Here is a 17,361-nt window from a genome sequence, read left to right on the forward strand (position 1 = left end):
ATCTACTTGCTAAAACCCTGATCAGGCCAGAAATGGCTGACTCCAGACTGCCTGCCTCCAGGTGCTGGCAGCCAGCATTGGTACTCACCCTGTGGTGATGTCATCATCCTCCGTCAGGGTCTTCCCCATCAGATCGCTGTCGCTCATGTACCCGGACTTCAGATCCACGTCGTCAGTGTCCAGTGATTCAACAAGCTCCAGCCGGGAGATGTGGCTCAGCTTACTGGGGCTGCGCATGGGCATGGTGTGGGAGTAGTGTGCACGCTCCCCATGCATGTACCAACTGGGGGTGCCCTCTGAGCGGCAGCTCCCACCCACAGAGGGTGCATCTCCAGCCTGCAGGCGAGGGCTGGATTGCCCATAGCGCCAGGACAGTGGGGAGGAGCGGTTGGACAGGCTGGACACACTCCTGGGGTTCGCCTCATCACTGTCATAGCAGGTCATTTCCAGGGAGCTGCAGGGAAGACAGAGGAGAGATTAGGGGCATGTGGCCCAAGGACAGTAAATGCAAGGCAGCAGTCCCAGCCCTGGGTCCCATGTTGCTATCGTTCAGGCACCAGAGGCCGCAGGTGCTCTGCATTTTGAAGATAAGACTGCTTGGCTTTGGGATTTCTGGCCCAAGGCCACACAGCAAGTTTGGGGCAGAGCCATGATGGTGAACTACTAATCTAGAGGGCTGGGCCACTGTTTTAACCGTAATCCCTTTCTTCTTCCTATCTGACTCCTTCACTTTATTCCCACCACCCCTGCTGCCCCTTCACCGTCCTCATTTGTGTCACCCCCTCCTTCCAGGGGCTCTGTACAGAACAGGAACAGAGCCATCCACTCTGCTCCCAGGCCTATCCCAGGATCTACTGTGCCAAAGAGCAGTGCTGCAGCAGCAGCAGGGACATGGCTCCCAAGGAGGGGCTGCATGCATTTTCTGTGCACTCAGCGCATTTTGTCCCTGTGACCCTTGCCTGCATTTGCTTACAGGGGAGTCAGACCTGGGGAGCTGCAGGGAAGCGTAAGCATGGGCCTGGAAGAGCATAGCTGCCCCACAGAGAAAGTGGGAGCAGCATCCTGGTCCTACTCACACTCCCATTCCAAGCCCTTCCCTTCACCTTCTGTAAAGTAGCCACTAGATGTGAAATGCAAAGCAGTCACGGAAAGCAGGGGGTTGGGAGATCTGGCTAGAGGCAGAGCAGGGTGGGGCAGGGCTGGGCACAGCAGCCCAGCGGAGATGGTTTTGATCATTGTGTTGAAACACAAGAGCTGTCTTGTTAAGCTGGAATTAAACGTAGGCTTTGGAGCCCTGCATGTCAGGCTCAAAGCCGCCAACAGCTCCTGAGCCATCCGCCAGGGGGCAATTTCTCTGGACATCACACATTTCCCCAGGAAGAGCTTCATGAAACCTGGCATCAGTAAGCTACCCCGACCTGGGGATGCAGACAGAGCCACAGCCCAAGCTGGTAACCTGCACGCTTACGTCCCACTGCCTCTGTTTGGGCCTGATCATCCTGATCATGGGGAGACTGTAGGCTTGCAAATAGGCTGCCCCATTGTTACAATACCTGAACCTGGGAGCATGGCAGAGAGGACAAGGAGGAGAGAGTGCAGCTGGGATGGAGGGCAGCAGAAGGGCTCTGCATGGAGACCCCAAGGCAGGGGTAGCAGAGGCTGCAAGTTGGGACTGTGCTCCAGTCTCACCCTCTCCCATCCCCCTTTTTAGACCCAGGAATCACCTGGAGGATCCCAGATGCCTCACCCAGACACCTGCAGGCAGGGGATACACACCCAGTATTGACCCAGACATGAGTTTCATTGTCTGCTTTGCTGACTCATCAGAGCACAAAAGGAAATGGACAAAAGGGAGATCATCTCGAAATCCAGAGGCATTCATAAGGCTGGGGTGACCTCAGCCAGGATTTGATATGCACACTCGATGCAGAGAGTTCCTCTCTGCACACCTCTTCTGTGCATGCAAACCTTGCATGCATTCAGCTCCCCTTTGCTGTGTGCCTGGTTCATCCAGTCTCCATGCCTGTTCCCTGACCTCATAGGTCTGGTGTGGGAGGCATGTGAATGCCTGGAGTGGCTCAGCCTGCTCCCACTGGGTTTCTGTATACTTGGGCCACGATCTCACAAACTCTGTTGCAGCCAGTCCCTTGTAGGTTGGTCTCACTTGCCCAACCGCAAGTGCTGGCATCTTCACAGCCAGTCTGCCATAAGGAATACATGCGCCCAGACCTGCAGGGAGCTGTTGCTCTGGAACTGCAAGCCAAACATTAAGCAAAGCAGACAGGCTGGAGGGGAGCCCTGCCCTTGCTTGCTGGGTCCCCTCCTGCCGTGACTCATCATGGGTGGAGCTCAGTTGGCAGCACTCACCCTCCCGGAGTGTGGTCTCCGTGATGTGCTGCAATGCTGGACAGGCCCAGACCCAGGCACCCCTGAGGAGTTAGGGCATGGGAGGGCACTGCCCTGTGCCCAGTAGGCAATAGCGTCACTGTGGCATTCAGATATGCTCTCTCTCCAGGGATTATCTAGGCTGATGCACATGCAAATCACTACAGAAGCCTGGCCAGGGCACTGGCACCTCTCTGTGCCTCTGGGCACCACTGCAGGGTTCTCAGCATTTCCCTGGGGTTTTCACATTTCCTGAGGGCCAGGGCAGGATTGGCAGAGATGCTTAAGGGAGCTGCCCCATGGAAAGAGTAGCCCCTTCGGCAAGCCCAGGGAGACTTCAGGAGCCTGAGCATGTGCCAGCTGCCTGACAACAGGGTACAGGACACTCCCAAGGCCCTGCAGAAGGTACCTTGGGTGCAGTTCTCCTCTCATCTACACACATGGCACAAGGAAGGCAGGGTCCCCCAGGCAGGCATGTCTCAGTGAAGGCCTCACACAGCTAGACCAAGCCCTGATCCTGCTCTCAGACAGCCCATGTAGAGCCCAGAGTGCTGCAGTCACATGGACAGGCTGGGATGCCTTGCTCCTCAAGCAGGATGGCACATTCATCGCCAGCCACAACATCCAGTAATGGGTGCAGTGAATGCCTGGCAGCACCTAGTGCTGGGAGCCAGGCTTGGAAGGTGCACTGAGACCCACATGTAACCCAGCTCCTTGGCCAAGCACAGGGGAAAGAGAGAAGCTCTGGACATGGTCTTCTCAGGCATCTCCGCATTAATTCCCATGGTTATCAAATGCCAGTGCCAGTGGGCCAAAGCTCTGAGCTGCTCTGGGCACAATTCTGAACAGCTTTTGTGTGTGTAGCACTGAGGAGCCCCAGCCAGGACCTGGAGCCCATGGTGTGAGGGCCTGTGCAGCTCCTGGCTCTGGCCCCAAGGTGTTGACAGGCTAAGACAAGAGACCACAGGTGAGGACACAATGCCATGGCAGGTGGTGGCTAGGATTTTGAGCCATGCAAGGGCAGGTGTTCCCTGATGTCACCCCAAGACTGCTCCTGGGGAGCACCTGTAATGCAAACCTGTGACAGCAATGTAACACACACATGCAGGGCACATGTCACCTGCCCACTAATGGCAGGTCCACTCATTGGATTACAATCTACTACTGCCAGCATCTAATAGAATTACTCCTTCAGCTGAAGCAGTTGAGATCCCAGCCACAGACTCATGTCCAAACCCTGCTCTTGACCCAGGATGGGGCTGCTGTAGAGGTGAAGGGAGCTCCATGAGAGGACCTAGCTTGATACAGCAGCCCTGGGCAGGGGTCTCTGGCCTATGCTGTGCAGGGGATCAGACTGGGTGGTCGCAGTCCTAATATCTTAGATTGATCTGAACTCCAAGCTTGCCTTCAGTGGCCATCCACACCCACCCCCAGGTTCCTCAGTGCAGACTGCCACAGAATGCTCTGGGAGGAAAGGGCAGTTCAGCACCTGTCCTGGGAGGCTCTGGCCGGCAGCAGATTTAGTGACCTACAGGAAGTGGGATCGATTCACTAGTGCCTGGCAGCAGTGCAGCACCTTCCCCTCAGCTGTCTCACCCTTCCCGAGGCCTGCTTGCTCTCTTCTCCCTGTGTGGCAGAGGGGCCACTGGGGCATGGCCCTGCAGTGGCAGCACTGAGTGACAGATGGTCAGTCCTGTGCTGTGCTGAGCTGAGCTTGCAAGAGGTTTTGGCAGGTAGGTAATCCTCCACCTACCTATCCCTCATACTGCTGCTCTGAGGCTGGGCTGGGTTAGGCTGAGAGCCTGTCAGAGGCCTCCAAGCCATCACAGCAGGAGGCTTGAGCTGAACTCCCACCTGCCAAAATACCTGGGGGGCTGTCCGTGTGCTGCAGGGGGTGGGGAGCCTGGCCACTGGCATCCCTGCCCCAGCCAGCCCTTGGCTCCCTGCTCTCTGTGATCCAGCTGTCTGCCTGGCCCAATTATTGGTTTCTCTGGCACTGCCGCTGACTCCATGCACTCATTGCTGGCACTGAGCTCACCCTATCCTTATCCATGCTCTCACCCCTCCCACCCAGTGGGACTGGCCCCCTTGCTGGTGGTGTGCTCTGCCTTGTCCCACCCTCTCAGGCTGGCTGAACACCTCCAAGTGTCTGTGGCTTCCCCCTGAGCAGATCCCCACCCCCAGCACTGAGGCCAGGAGAAGCTGCTGTCACTGCATTAGCTCATCTGGGCCACAGAGCCCGGGAGGGGAAAATGTTACTCAAGACAGACAGGGCTGCCAGCTCCCGGCTCAGAGCAGAGAAGTGAGCGAGGGGCACCTGCTGGAGCTGCTCTGCTCTGCTGCTGCTGCTGCAGGTCTGGAGCTCTGTCTGAGGAGACAGCCTGGAAGCTTCAGGCCCCGCTGGCTCCAGGGGAGCCACTCCACAAGGGCCATAGCCTGCCGCTGCCAGGTAGAGTGGGGGTGCCTAGCATCTGGCAGCATGGGAGACGGGCTGCACACTTCACACTAGGGAAAGTGGTCTAGCCACTCCCAGGAGTTCAGAAGGGCTCTTGGGAGCAGATATGTCTATGGCCAACTCCAGATAGTCCATGGGGGGAGTTATAGCTAGGGAAGCCCCTATTTCCATCCCACACTACCAGCTGGTTTGATAGACCATAGGGGATCAGGAATGCTTCTCCTTCTGGGACAAGGGCAGGGCAGGGAGCCCCTGAACAGCTCACTACTGAAGCAGACCCCGACAGAGGGGTTTGGGAAGGGAGGTGCAGAAGCCACAGGGCCTGATGTGCTGCTGTGACGGCAGCCCCATTGGCATCACAAGGAGAGGATGAGTTAGGTGTCTCTGGGAGCTGTTCTCTCCCCGAAGACAGCTCTGGGTACTGATGGCAGCTGCTGGCCTCTGCTCCCCACTCTCCAAGGAATGGTCCCTGACAGAGGGGATGGAGCTGAGACCTTACTACACCCAAAGCCAAGACCATGCCTGCACTCCCGGCGGGGCTGCAGCTGTGGGTTGGGCCCAGCAGGCCATGGTGCTTGCTGGGCTGTGCTTGCCTGCCCCAGCAGGTAGGGCAGTACAGACACTCCTGCAGGCCTCCTGTTACGCCAGGGAGCTATTTTGTGCCCTCTGGCACCACCAGGTAGGTGCAGGACCCATAGGGGCCGCGAGCGAGCTTCTGGGGATGCCCCCGTGGCTGAGCCTGGGTTCCCACAGGGCAAGCATCAGTGATACTGGTGCTGGAGTAGGGCTGTTCAGTGGAGACCCGAAGCAGGGTCCCCTACTCTAGTGCCCCCCCCCCGGGGGATGTCCTTACCTGCAGCTGTCACTGCTGAGGAGTTGCCTTGCTCCACCTGGCCTGACACCACCCCCTGGTGGACACCTCCCTCATTGCAGGCTGGCTGCTTGCAGGCACAGAAGGGGCATCTTCTTCCTCCCTTGTGGCTCTGCAGCACAGGGGGCAGGCAGGACTGCCTCAGTGCTCCTGAGCTCAGCCAGCGGGGCAGCAGCAGGCCAGCAGGCCACAGGCCGTGGCCAGGATTCATCCATGTGAGCAATGCCTGTTCACAGCCCAGCATGGCGGGAGAGGACCTGCCAGGCCTGCAGCTCCACAGGTATGAGTGCAGGGCCTTGCCGACAGTGTTGTCCTGGGATCAGGGCATGGGGTTTGTGCAGGGACAGCTGGATTCTACCCCAGTGCTGCTGCTAGCCTGCTGCATGGCCTTGGCCTAGCCAGTCCCCACCGTGCCTTGGTTGCCCCTTGCACTGCATGCCTGGTTAGGCTGTGAGCTCCTCCAGGCATGGAGCATCTTTGGCCTTGCCTGGATCCATGTTTGCTCTGCTTTAACTAAAAGGGCTTGGAAAGCCTTTCTAGGTGCTGAGGTGATGCTTTATCGACAGCACAAACCTGATGCTGGTCCTGTGGGGATGCTCTGATCTGGGGGCAAAAGCAGTTCTTTGCAGCATAGCTGAGAGCAGCTAGGAACACATTTACGTTAAACTGGAATGCCTGACTCTGGTATTGACGCCAGAGTGTCGGCCCAGGGGTTCTCTCAGCCAGCCGCATTGAACCCCCCTCATGTCTGCGTGGGGACAGGGCCTCTGGGAGCCTGTTCATGGCCACAGCAGGTTGAGACAAGCAATGCAGCACACCTTCCGCCAGCCAAGGGCCTGCTGCATCTCACCAGGCATCGTGCGGCTGCGCTGACTGGGACCTTTGGGTGCTATTGTGGCTCCTCTTATCATGCAACATGACTCAGACTTTCTTGTGACTGGTGCAAGGGGCAGAAATCAGAGAGAAAGCAAAGCAGGAGAGATTAGCTGGACATCTGGGGGGATTAGGAGTGTAGGGGAGGGATGGCATCTTGCTGAGTCAGAGGAGCAGAGCTCGCTGTGCCATGCTGAGAAGCCTCCGAGCCTCAGGGCACAGTCAGTCCCTGAGTATAGGGGGAGCACGGCTGCCCACAAAGGTACAGAGACACCTCCCCTGGCCCCACAGCCCAGCCAGCAGAGGATTTGCTTTTGGGGAATAGATGAATCCCATGAGCCTGGCAGGGTAAGGGGAGAAGTGGGGGATGGGGCTCACCTGTGAGACACCTGGGAGCCTCTCAGGCTGGACATGGTCTCCTCCAGGTTCTGCCGAAGGTCCAGCACATTCTGCACCGTTCTCTTCCTCTGGGACTCAGGGTCTGTGAAGAGAGGGAAGGACAGGCTTGAGAGACAACCAGAGGAAGGAGCAGCACAGACCCCTGCTCCCACCTGCCCACATTGGGTAGTCAAATGCCAACTCCCTGTGCTAGCTGCCCATGACAGAGCTCTTTGTTGTGCGACATACCCAGTCCTCCACCTTGTGCCAACCTTGTGCCTACATGCCCCCTTCCCCATGCCCCGATGTGCCTTCCCCATGTAGCCCCTTCTGTGCACTACTCATCTGGACAGCCCCCTGCTGTTTTGCACTCATGGAAGGACTGGCTCCTTGCTGTGCTCCTATGGAAGCAGAGGCCCTTGCCATAACCCGTCCCAGCCCTTGCAGACAGGATGCAAGCACAGCCATCCTGTCTTGTGCTGGCCTGTGCTGAGTGGAGTTGGTGTGTAGCTCCTTGGGCATCTGGACACACCCTGCCCTGGGCGGGTTGTTGCTAAGGTCCCCAAGGTGGTATGGATAGGAAAAGCCCAAGGCCAAAACTAGTGAGGCCTGTCTGCCTTCCCACTTCTACCTGGGGATGGGGAAAGCAGAGGGGCAACCCTGGCCTGGGAGCTCTCTAGACCCAGCAGCCTTTCAGGCCTTGCTGAATGCAAACTGCTAGTCCCAGGCTGGTGAACATTGCACCAACTCCTACCTCGCTGCCTGCAATAAGAAGGTGTCATGTCACTGAACAGACAGCCACCAGCCAGGCTGCAAAGGTCCCTCTTTATGATCACACAGAGCATCCCATCCCGAAGCTGCTGGACACGGACAGACCCTGGTCTGCTGACAGGGGAGGCTGTGCAGTCTCATGCTGCCCCTAAGGGCCCCACTGAGTCCTGAGGAAATGCCCACCATCCTCAGTTAACATGTGGTCCAGATCCTGTGTCACGACAGGCCAGGTTGCCCCAGGCTCAGAGCCCAGGTACCCCTTCTGTCCCAAGCAGCTCAGTGCCAGGTTCCCACTGTCACTTGTAGGCTCCCAACCAGGGACACTCAGTATCAGAGCCCGGACCCCTCTCCACTGAACCAGGGGAGTTACTACAGCTGGAGACAGCAATAGCAGGCTACTCTGCACAGGAGACAATCCAGCGGCGCGGGACATGCAGGATGCTGCAGCACCCAGCTGTGTCAGTGGCTGTGCAGAGAGAGAGGCAGAAAAGCAGCAAGAACAAATTCCACCCCTGCGGGCAGTGACATGGGGCTGCACAGCCTGCAGGATGAGGCTCAGAAGCCCCAGCAGGGCCACCCAACTGCTAGGTGCTGCTAGGTCCTAAACTGGGGCCACAAGGGCAATTTCAGCCCTTCCCCACCCAGCTAGCACAGGAGGGGACCTGCACAGCAGGGGTGGCAGGGTGTCACAAGTTCAGCAAGATGGCTTATTTCTTGGTTCTGCTGGAAAAGATGACTGTGGGGGCAGAGCAGGGCAGCCACTGCAGCTCACTGGTGTCCCAGGCTAGGCCCTACCAGAAAGCTCACTGCCTCTCACTTGGCACTGGCACTCACCTGCCCAGGCAGCAGCCTCTATCCTTCCAGAGGTCCAGCTCCTCCTGGCAGAGGGGAGCCACTCGCTCTCTGCCCCACTCCACTCTGACTGCAGCTCTGCTTCGCCAGCAAGCATCACTCAGTGCCACAGCCCTGCCAATGAGTGCAAGGGGCACCAACTAAGGGAGGGGTCATTGCTGCAGCAGCCGCCAAGGAAATGATGGGGAGGCAGCCAATGGGTGTGAGCCGTGACAGCTGGTATGCACAGCGGCAGGTACACACAATTCAAGGGATTTGGGAGCCTGCCATTGCATGCAGGAATTCAGAGTGCTGGCACTGCCCGGAGCCCCCCTGCATACCTACAGGAGCGGAGATGCCTGACCACATCTCTGCTCTGAAAGATCGCAAGGACCAGGCACGTGCTGGTCATGTCCCCCTGCTGTGAACCAGGGGAAACCCTCTGCGGGGTCAGCAAAGCCATCCTGGGTAAATCAGCTGGTTTGCTGCAACAGGGTTTGGCACGGTCATCGTTAACAGGTCCTGGCAGGGCTGCCATGAGCCTAGAGGAAAGGGTGTTCTTGCTTCAGAACCACCTTGGCTCTAAAGCCAGGATCCAGGGCCTGGCTACACTATGGAATCAGGGCCACATCATCCCATGACAGGTCTATAAAATACTGACGTGCAATCAAGACCCAGACATCACTGGCCAAGGTGTGCTAAGTGTGTATGTCAGAGCAGTGTTTGGTCCTCACAGGAAAACCCTCTGGGCTGGACTTACCCACAGAGGGGCAGCATGGACAGGGGCTCCCTGAGACCACTGCCAGGAGCTCTATGCCCTTCCCCTCTACTGGACAAGGCAGTCTAGGTCATGCACTGGGCTTTGCATTAGACGCAACAACATCTGTCTTTATTAGGCATCCATATGCCTCAGCTCTGACCTGACTCCAGAGATCAGCTCCAGCAACTGCTCATGCGCGGCACCATTGGGCAGCTGCATACTTTGGGGCAGCACTGCCCTGGGATCCTTTCCCTAATGAGTCAGGTAACATTAGACCTTGAAGCTGCCTCCCTACAGACTGCTGGGACTTTCCATTCCCCAGGGACATTGCCAGGCCCTCTGTCCTGGGCACAGCCTGGCTGGTCTGCCTGTCCGACAGACCATGGCTGGGCCTGGCCCATCCCTTGCAGGGTCATACCGCACTCCCAGCTGTGCCCCTCAGCAAGTGCTCAGCACAGGCAGATGTGGCGCCTGCAGTGTGCCTCATTCTCAAAGAAAGCATGTGCCACCCCCAACCCCCAGAGCTTAAACAGCCATGATGCCAGCCCTTTGATCCACAATTTCCAGCCTTTTCAGTTGGGGCTGCTTTTTTCTCATTCAAATGCAGCTACAATTTGTAGGGCGGGGTGGTGGGAGGATATAATTTTGGCTTCTTTTAATGTAATGTGGCAACCAACACTTCTGCAGTTGCCATGGCAGTGCACAGGCGCCGCATGTAAACAGCAGTACCCAGAATGCAATGAAGCAGCTACACTGGGAGGCGGACGGGGTCCCTCACACCCAGTCTCCACTACTAAATAATCCTGGAGATGCCAAGGGAGCAGCAGCACACACAGAGGAATCCATGTGCAACCCACGCCCCTGCAAAAGTACACCAAAAAATACGCATGCACCATTGAAACAAAGCTTGCAGACAGCAACACACCCCCACAAGGAAACACAAAGAGATGCACAAGCAGCCAGCACAAGGCACACGGAGAGGAACACCCAGCCAGCCACATACACGCGTGGAGAGATGCACACACTGCTCCCTTACCAAATCTGCAGAGTGATTCTCACACTGCTGGTACCCAAAACATCCTCCTCACCAAAGAACCCATGGACTGCATTTCTTCCTATGTGACAGTGTCTCATTGAAAGCTGATGTTCAGCTCATATTTCCACCATGGCCTGTAAATCCCATGCTGACTCACTGCTTTTCCCTCTGCCTTCCCACAGGTCTTACAAGCAGGAGTAAGATCTGTGGATCCTAGTTGGTGCCCTGAGTTTGGCTGCACTGAAATGGCTGCTTCTGGGTTTAGCCCAGGCTGCCAGGCAATCCAAAGCTCTTTGGAGGCTGAAACGTCCTTGTCATTAGTTCCCATTCTTTGATTTTTGTCTCATTTGCAAGATTTCCCAGCACTGATTTTCTGCTCCCTCCCAGAGCGCTGACAAAGATATTGGCAAGCTGGCGTTTCATTTTCATCAGCCCCGCTAGGTTAATTCACCAAAAAAATGACTTGACACCCTGTGCTGGAATTTAGCAGTGGGAGTTACAGTCCGGGCAGGACTCCAGGCTGTTGCCTGAACTGCTAAAATCCAGCTGAAAGATGTGAACCCACGGTCTGACCATGCTGGGCGGTAAGATGAGATGCTGCCATGTGCTAAGAGGCTGGTGGAGGCACAGCGGTGGCCTTTAACAGGTGTTCAACTGGGTGAGTTAAAACCTAGTTCAAGCAGGGCTTAAAACAAAGCTAATGATAGGACCTGCCTCCCAGGGTCTGGTCTGTAGCAGCCTAAGAAGGACAGCGCAGAATCCAGTCCCCTGAGCCCTCCCCACTGTGGACCGGGAGCACCAAGCTCCCCTGAGCCACCTGGGGTCTCCCTTAAACCCTTTCGGATAAGGGGGAAGGTGTGCAAGAAACAGGGACGCTTCAGAGGGAAACTGTGGGTACCAGTAGCTGTGTGCATCTATTACAGCCCTGTCAGCCCTCCATAAATACGGTTTAATAATTAACTGGTAATTAAATCCCATGCACTAAGTGTCTGAATAAATCTTAATTATGGCCCATGCATATTTAAGGACCTTAATCAACAGCGCTGCTAGGCAGAAAGGGGCCTGACTCAACCCTGCCCCGCAGACCACTGCCGGGGGAGGTGAGATCTGTCACCTGGATCCCTGCTGAGAAAAGGGATAAACAGTGATAAAAAAGCTGCGATTAAGGAGCCTCAGCAGAGCTGTGTGTGTGTGCAGGGGGTCCAGGCCTGGGACAGGAGGGTCAGGGGTTAGGAGAGGAAGGGTTAGCACAGCTGTGTGTGTAAGTGTGACAGTGGGTCCCTGGGCTGCAGGTCAGGGCTAAGGGGCATTGTCTGAGTGGGATGTGGGGAGCCTTGGCCTGGAGTAGCTGAGGGCTGTGGGGCAGGACTAAGGGGAAGCAGCAGAGCTGGGCAAAGGTGCTTGCATGGCACTTTACAGTATGTGGCCAGATGTACAGAGAAGCACTTCCAGAGGCGAGGGGATGGGAGGCTGCCAGGAGCTGAAGCCATTCCCTGGGGCTGGTGGACAGGATGGTAAAGCCATTAGGAAGGGCGGAGGCCTGAGCCAGCCTGCTCCTGGCACCTCTGGCTGCCATTCCCCTCCCCACCTTGGACAGCCCTGGCCCAGACACATCTGCTGCTCTCCGCATCATGCCACAAGATGGCGCTGGCAGACCTCGCCGGGTATTGCTGCAAGGCCCCCATGGAGCTGCGGAGCAGAACACCTCTGTCCAGTCTGGAGAGGCTTTGGGATCTGGAGGGGGGCTGGTTAGTGCTTCACTGGGAAAGCATCTGCTGTGGCTGCTGTATCCAGTTCAGCCCTGCCACCCCGTTCCCCTGCACCTGCAAATCGGGTTATGCCAGGTCCAGGTCCTGTGTGTCACCTGCCCAGCATCTCCTGTTTCTGCACATGCCTCTTGCAAGCATGCAGTCCTTGCGCTGAGGGTCTCACCTGGCCTGCTGCACAGGGCTCCTGCTCTTCTCAGTGCTTCTTCACCAGCCCCCCTCTGCATGGACCCAGGCTTGGTTCTGGGGCCCTCAGCACAAGACACCCTGCATCACACCACCCCAGGAAGCCTGAGGGCCATACTGCGAAGAGGTGGCAGAGCCTCCTGACAAAAGGCATGAGCTGACGTTGTGGCAGAAATCCAATCAGAACTCTTGGTAGAGGTGATATCTTTTATTAGACCAAGTGGATATTTGCAAAAAAAAGTCTTTATTTGCAAGCTTTCAGGCACATGCATCCTCCTTCAGGCATAGGAGAGTGCAAAAATTGTAAGATTTCTCCCAGGTGGAAATGAAAATTCATATTTCACAGGAGATATGAAAGATGATGTAAAATGTCCTGGTTGGAAAAGTTCATTTTGTGCAAATTAGGCTCAGATAAAAGTTAGAGCAGTCTATTTACTTCAAAGTTGTCTGATGGCAAGCAGGACGTTGAATTATACTTCCTTCTGGTTCTGATGTTTCATATTTCACAGGAGGATGGGTGGTGGAAGTCCCTCCTGGGCAAGGAATTTGCATACTCAAAGAGCCCAGAGCTGCCTCAACACAAGATAAATTCCTTGCCCAGGAGAGCCTTCCACCACCTGTCCCCCTGTGAAATACGAAACATCGCACAATACATCTTGGTTGTCATCAGACAACTCTGAGGTAAACAGACTGCTCTAACTTTTATCTGAGCCTAATTTGCACAAAATGAACTTTTCCAACCAGGACATTTTACATCATCTTTCATTTCTCCTGTGAAATATGAATTTTCCACCTGGGAGAAATCTTACAATCTTTGCACTCTCCCATGCCTGAAGAAGGGTGTGTGCGCTTGAAAGCTTGCAAATAAAGATTTTTTTTTTTGCAAATATCTAGTTGGTCTAATAAAAGATATCACCTCTACCAAGACTTCTGATTCCTTTTGCCTGTAGACCAGCACAGCTATAAACTGTATCCCTGGCAGAAATCCACATACCAAAGGGCCCTTCTGACAAGCTGATCAGCATCCACCCTTGAGAAGATGCTCTGGAAGCTGCTGTAGAGGAGCTGGCAGTGAGGGGAGGGCTACAGTGCTCTGCCCCTCAGAGCCAAGCAGGCCCCACCCATGGGAGCAGCCTCGGCTGGCACTGCTTGTACATGACACAAGCAGCAGAAATCCTGGGCTTGTGCCGGGGAGGCTGGGGCCTGCTCCGGGACACGTGGTCCTGCCCTTCCCAGGGTGGGAAGCAGAGCCACTGGGGGCAGCATGCTCCATGCTTTGCACAGGCAGCACTTTTATTTTTTGCAAAAATATTTATTTCTGTGTGTCTCTCTCTCTCTATATATATAACTCCACCTCCAACACTCTGCCAAGTGGCCCCTGTGGTTCACTTGGCAACTCAACGCACATTAAAACCCTGTTACACAGTTTGCACCTTGCAACCGCGTGCCCATCTTTATACCTGTACCCCCACCCACTGCCCTTCTCAGAGGGTCTACTGAAAAAGTCTATGCCAGACCCCTCTCCACCAAATGAGGTCTGCCATTTCTTTCCTGTTGTGCTCTGCATAGGCAGCAAGGAAGGAGGCAGGCGCAAAAGCTGACCTTTCCCAGCCATACCTGGGAAGCTGCTGGAGCCCCAGCCTTCGGGCTCCTGCCAGGCAGAGCGCAGCAGCCAGCCCCACACACCTGGTGGGCCTCTCACCATCCAGCACTCCTTGCTGGCATCTCCCAAATGCCAATCACTCCATGCTCCAGCTAATGACCTAGACCCCCTCCCCCCCTTTATTTAAAGTGGTTTCCATCAGAAACAATGCCCAGGCACTTCGCACTGACACCTCGCAGGCTCCCAGGCAGTGGGTTGCTACAGCAACCACACATGCAGATGAGTAGTGGGAGCTGTGCTGAGCAGGTGTCACCTGCCCTCATCTGGAAACCCAGCTGCACCCTCATGGGTGAGCTACAGCACCCTGCGCCCAAATCCAGGCAAACCCAGCCTGCCCAGAGCCATCCCGCGCAGGGTCAAATAACATGCCACAGGCTGGTGTAAATTTAGAGACAAGAGGAACTGTAATAGCCTGACAGACAGACAGAGGTGGGTTTGGTGGGTGTACAGCTTCTGTAAGAGAGACTGTCTTAGTGATGCTCTGAGCTGCAGTGTGCCAGTACCTGATGTGTAGGCTCCTTCAAGTAGCTTGGCCAACACAGCATGGTCCTGATGTTCACCCCTTTAGCGCTGCTATCCCAGCCTGGGCTCTCCCTACAAAGCTCCACTGCTGCCCTTTCCTGCCAACCTGCCACCCCCTGCTAATCTAGCCCTGGGCCTTCACAGCTCTCCAAAGCAGTCACCCAGTCCCAGCCTGATCCACAAGTCTGCCAATGCACCTATGTGCCCCCTCCAACTCCCCTGTTCTGGGTGCCTACCCCCACACAGCTCTCCCCATCCTGACCTATGACCCCGTTGTTATCTCAGTCCTGGGTTTTTACATGCCCGTGCAGAGGTCTGGCATCACTTCTCATTTCTGACCCACAGCCCCTGCTCCCTGTGCCTTGATGCTTTAACACCTTCCCAAGAAGCACAACCAACAGAGAAAGGCCTTGAACGGGCGAGATGATACAATGACAACGCATGGAGGGTCAGGTGGGGGGAGCCCCAAGCCTTTTCTGGCATAACACAAGGCCTCCTCCACAGCAGGCAGGTAGGAAAGCAACCCCTTGAGCTACTAACACTCCTTTTGCAAGCATGGTGGTAACAGAGATCCCTGCTCCTAAAGCGCCTCTGAACTGCTGGTGCGGTGGGCAATGTAGTGACAGTCGCCAGCATCTATCCCAGCCATGAGAGGGGTTTGTTCTCATGCTGAAGGACTATCTTACAGATAAGTCACAAGCCAGGATGCAGGGCACCTGGGGTCCCTTCCCTGCCCTGACACAAGCCCCTACCCTGCGTGACTCTGGGCAGGGTGCTCAGCCTCGCTGTAACAGCTCCTCAGCTGCCAAATGGGACCATTTGCCTTCCTTTGCCTGTCAGCGCTCTTCTAGGGGCTGTCTATCACCATGTACTTGTACAGCACCTAGTGCAGTGGGGCCCTGGTTTGGGTTACAAAGAACAATCACACCCCTTTCTGCTGGCTCTGCTGTGTCAGGACTGGGGCCCTCAGGGGCACTGCATTAGCTAGAGAGGTAGGAGCTCTGTTGGGGAGGGAAGTCAGGGGGAATCAGCCGTGCTGTGTGGCTTGGGGATGAGCACTGTGGGTAGGCAGCAGCAGGGACAGTTTTTTCGGATGGAAAACCCGGGTGGGGGGGTCAGTGAGACTTGCCAGGCTGGGTGTGGGAATGGAGGCTGTGTGTGCTGGGCTCCGGTGCTGATTGATTCGGCAAGTCCCATGCTGCCAGTTGCTGCACAGCTGCTCAGAGCCAAGATCCCCAGCGCTCAGGGGCAGTGCTGGGCCAGACTCTGCAGCCCCTGGGGCATGGTGCTGGGATTGGGTTTCACCCCACCTCCTGCTGCAACACATGCTGCTTAGACGCCAGGCACCCACCCCTGGCAAGGGAGGTGCTGGCTGCTGGGACCCTCCATGCTCTCCCCAGCCCCTCATATAGAAGCCCAGTGGCCAGAGGCAAGGCCTAGCCATGCAAGCAGGAGAAGCCCTGGCTGGCTGACCTGAGGGGCTGTCCAACCCTGACACATTGAGCTCTCTGCCCCTGGGGTCCCGCACATGGGCCCTGGACTCATTTCCTGCTACCAGATGTGTGGGCCCCTCTGCCAGCAGAGCTCTCGGGGCCTGTGTCTAAGAGCACAGTTCTAAGGGTCCAGCAAGGGCATCTGGACTCACTCACAATCCCAACCGGGGCACTCCCCCACCATGGGGCTTCTGCCCAGCTCCCCTGGTGCTGCACACTTCAGCTGTGGGGACACATTTCTGAGGGTCACGGCTGTCACATCATTCAGAGCAGTGGGCACAGAGCTCAGGTCATCCTGCTCCAACCCCTGGCCCTGCCAGTGGATCTCAGGGAGAGCCCCTTCCAGCTCCGGCTATGCCGGCCCTGGATCCAAGTGTCTGGTCCCTGACATTATGGGCACCATTCTAGACTGAATGACCCTGAGCTTGGATTCAGTCAGGACAGCTCCCCAGCCTCCGGCAGGCCTGGAGAGTAGGATAGGGGGGTCATTTCTCAGGGGTTGCTGCCAGCACGCACCATGCATCCTGCATCGGAAAAGTGCATTATGCACATTCCTGCAGGAAATCCATGAAGTTCACAGGCATCAGCTTCCTCAGCCCAGCTGCTGGTTACTGCAAGCTGCCAAGGAAAGCAGCCTTTCCCAGCAGCTGGTCACTGTGCAATTACTGGCCCCTCTGAGCTGAGGGGCACGGAGCTATATAAATCCCTCCCCACCCCCACAAAGAGCATGGACTGCCTGAGTCACCCAGCTGGGAAAAGGAGATAGGGGGTGAACTTGTGCAGATCCAGTCACTTCCCTTGACCCCTGCCCTTTTGCACTGCTTGGTGATTCTTAGTTAATGCCTCAAAGGCCATTTGCACATGCATGTGAGTGTACGTCTTGTGCTCATCACAGCCCATGGGTAGCAGCAGTGCAAGGTGTCTGTGTGGGCGCACACATAAGATTACCATTTCTGGGGCTCTGAGCCTGGATTCTGAAGAGTACCAGTCTTAGTCCAAATCCCAGAGTTTAGCCTGGGGAAAGGGAGGAATGCTGTTCTGAGCTCACCTCTGCAGGCTGTGTGGTGCTGGGGGTTAGCAGAATGCTCTGGCCTCCTTTCCTTTTCCCTGCTACTATGACACATGGACCTGGGGCCATTTCCTGGGCACGAAGAGGCTTCTGCTTGAATCTGAAAACCCAGCTCAGTCATGGGGCCAGCTCTGCTGTGGACCAGGCTGACAGCATCACAGCCTGGGATTGTCACCCTTGCCTCTTCCTTTCTGACTTATTCTGCATTTCTGTTAGTGTGGAGGCTCCTTGCCCTGGGAAACACCCCCTGGGCAACTGACAATGGGCTGTCGCTCTCCTGCCTGCCCAGATTTCCATCACAT

The 17,361-nt window shown here is 56.2% G+C and overlaps 1 protein-coding gene across 4 annotated transcripts in view; it reads right to left on the reverse strand.

Moving 5' to 3' along the window:
• Window positions 1-17,361, reverse strand: part of NAV1 (neuron navigator 1) — a 243,154-nt gene that overhangs the window by 87,699 nt on the left and 138,094 nt on the right. For all 4 annotated transcript variants that reach the window (XM_025211157.1, XM_014522734.2, XM_025211156.1 and 1 more), the window contains 2 exons: window positions 6,963-7,065; window positions 89-454 (listed from right to left, as the gene is read on the reverse strand). In XM_025211157.1, the coding sequence (XP_025066942.1) occupies window positions 89-454; window positions 6,963-7,065 (469 nt within the window). The remainder of the gene's footprint in view (window positions 1-88; window positions 455-6,962; window positions 7,066-17,361) is intronic.

The sequence above is a fragment of the Alligator sinensis genome, unplaced genomic scaffold (genome assembly GCF_000455745.1).
Source record: "Alligator sinensis unplaced genomic scaffold, ASM45574v1 scaffold766_1, whole genome shotgun sequence".
In the NCBI taxonomy this organism is placed as follows: Eukaryota; Metazoa; Chordata; order Crocodylia; family Alligatoridae; genus Alligator; species Alligator sinensis.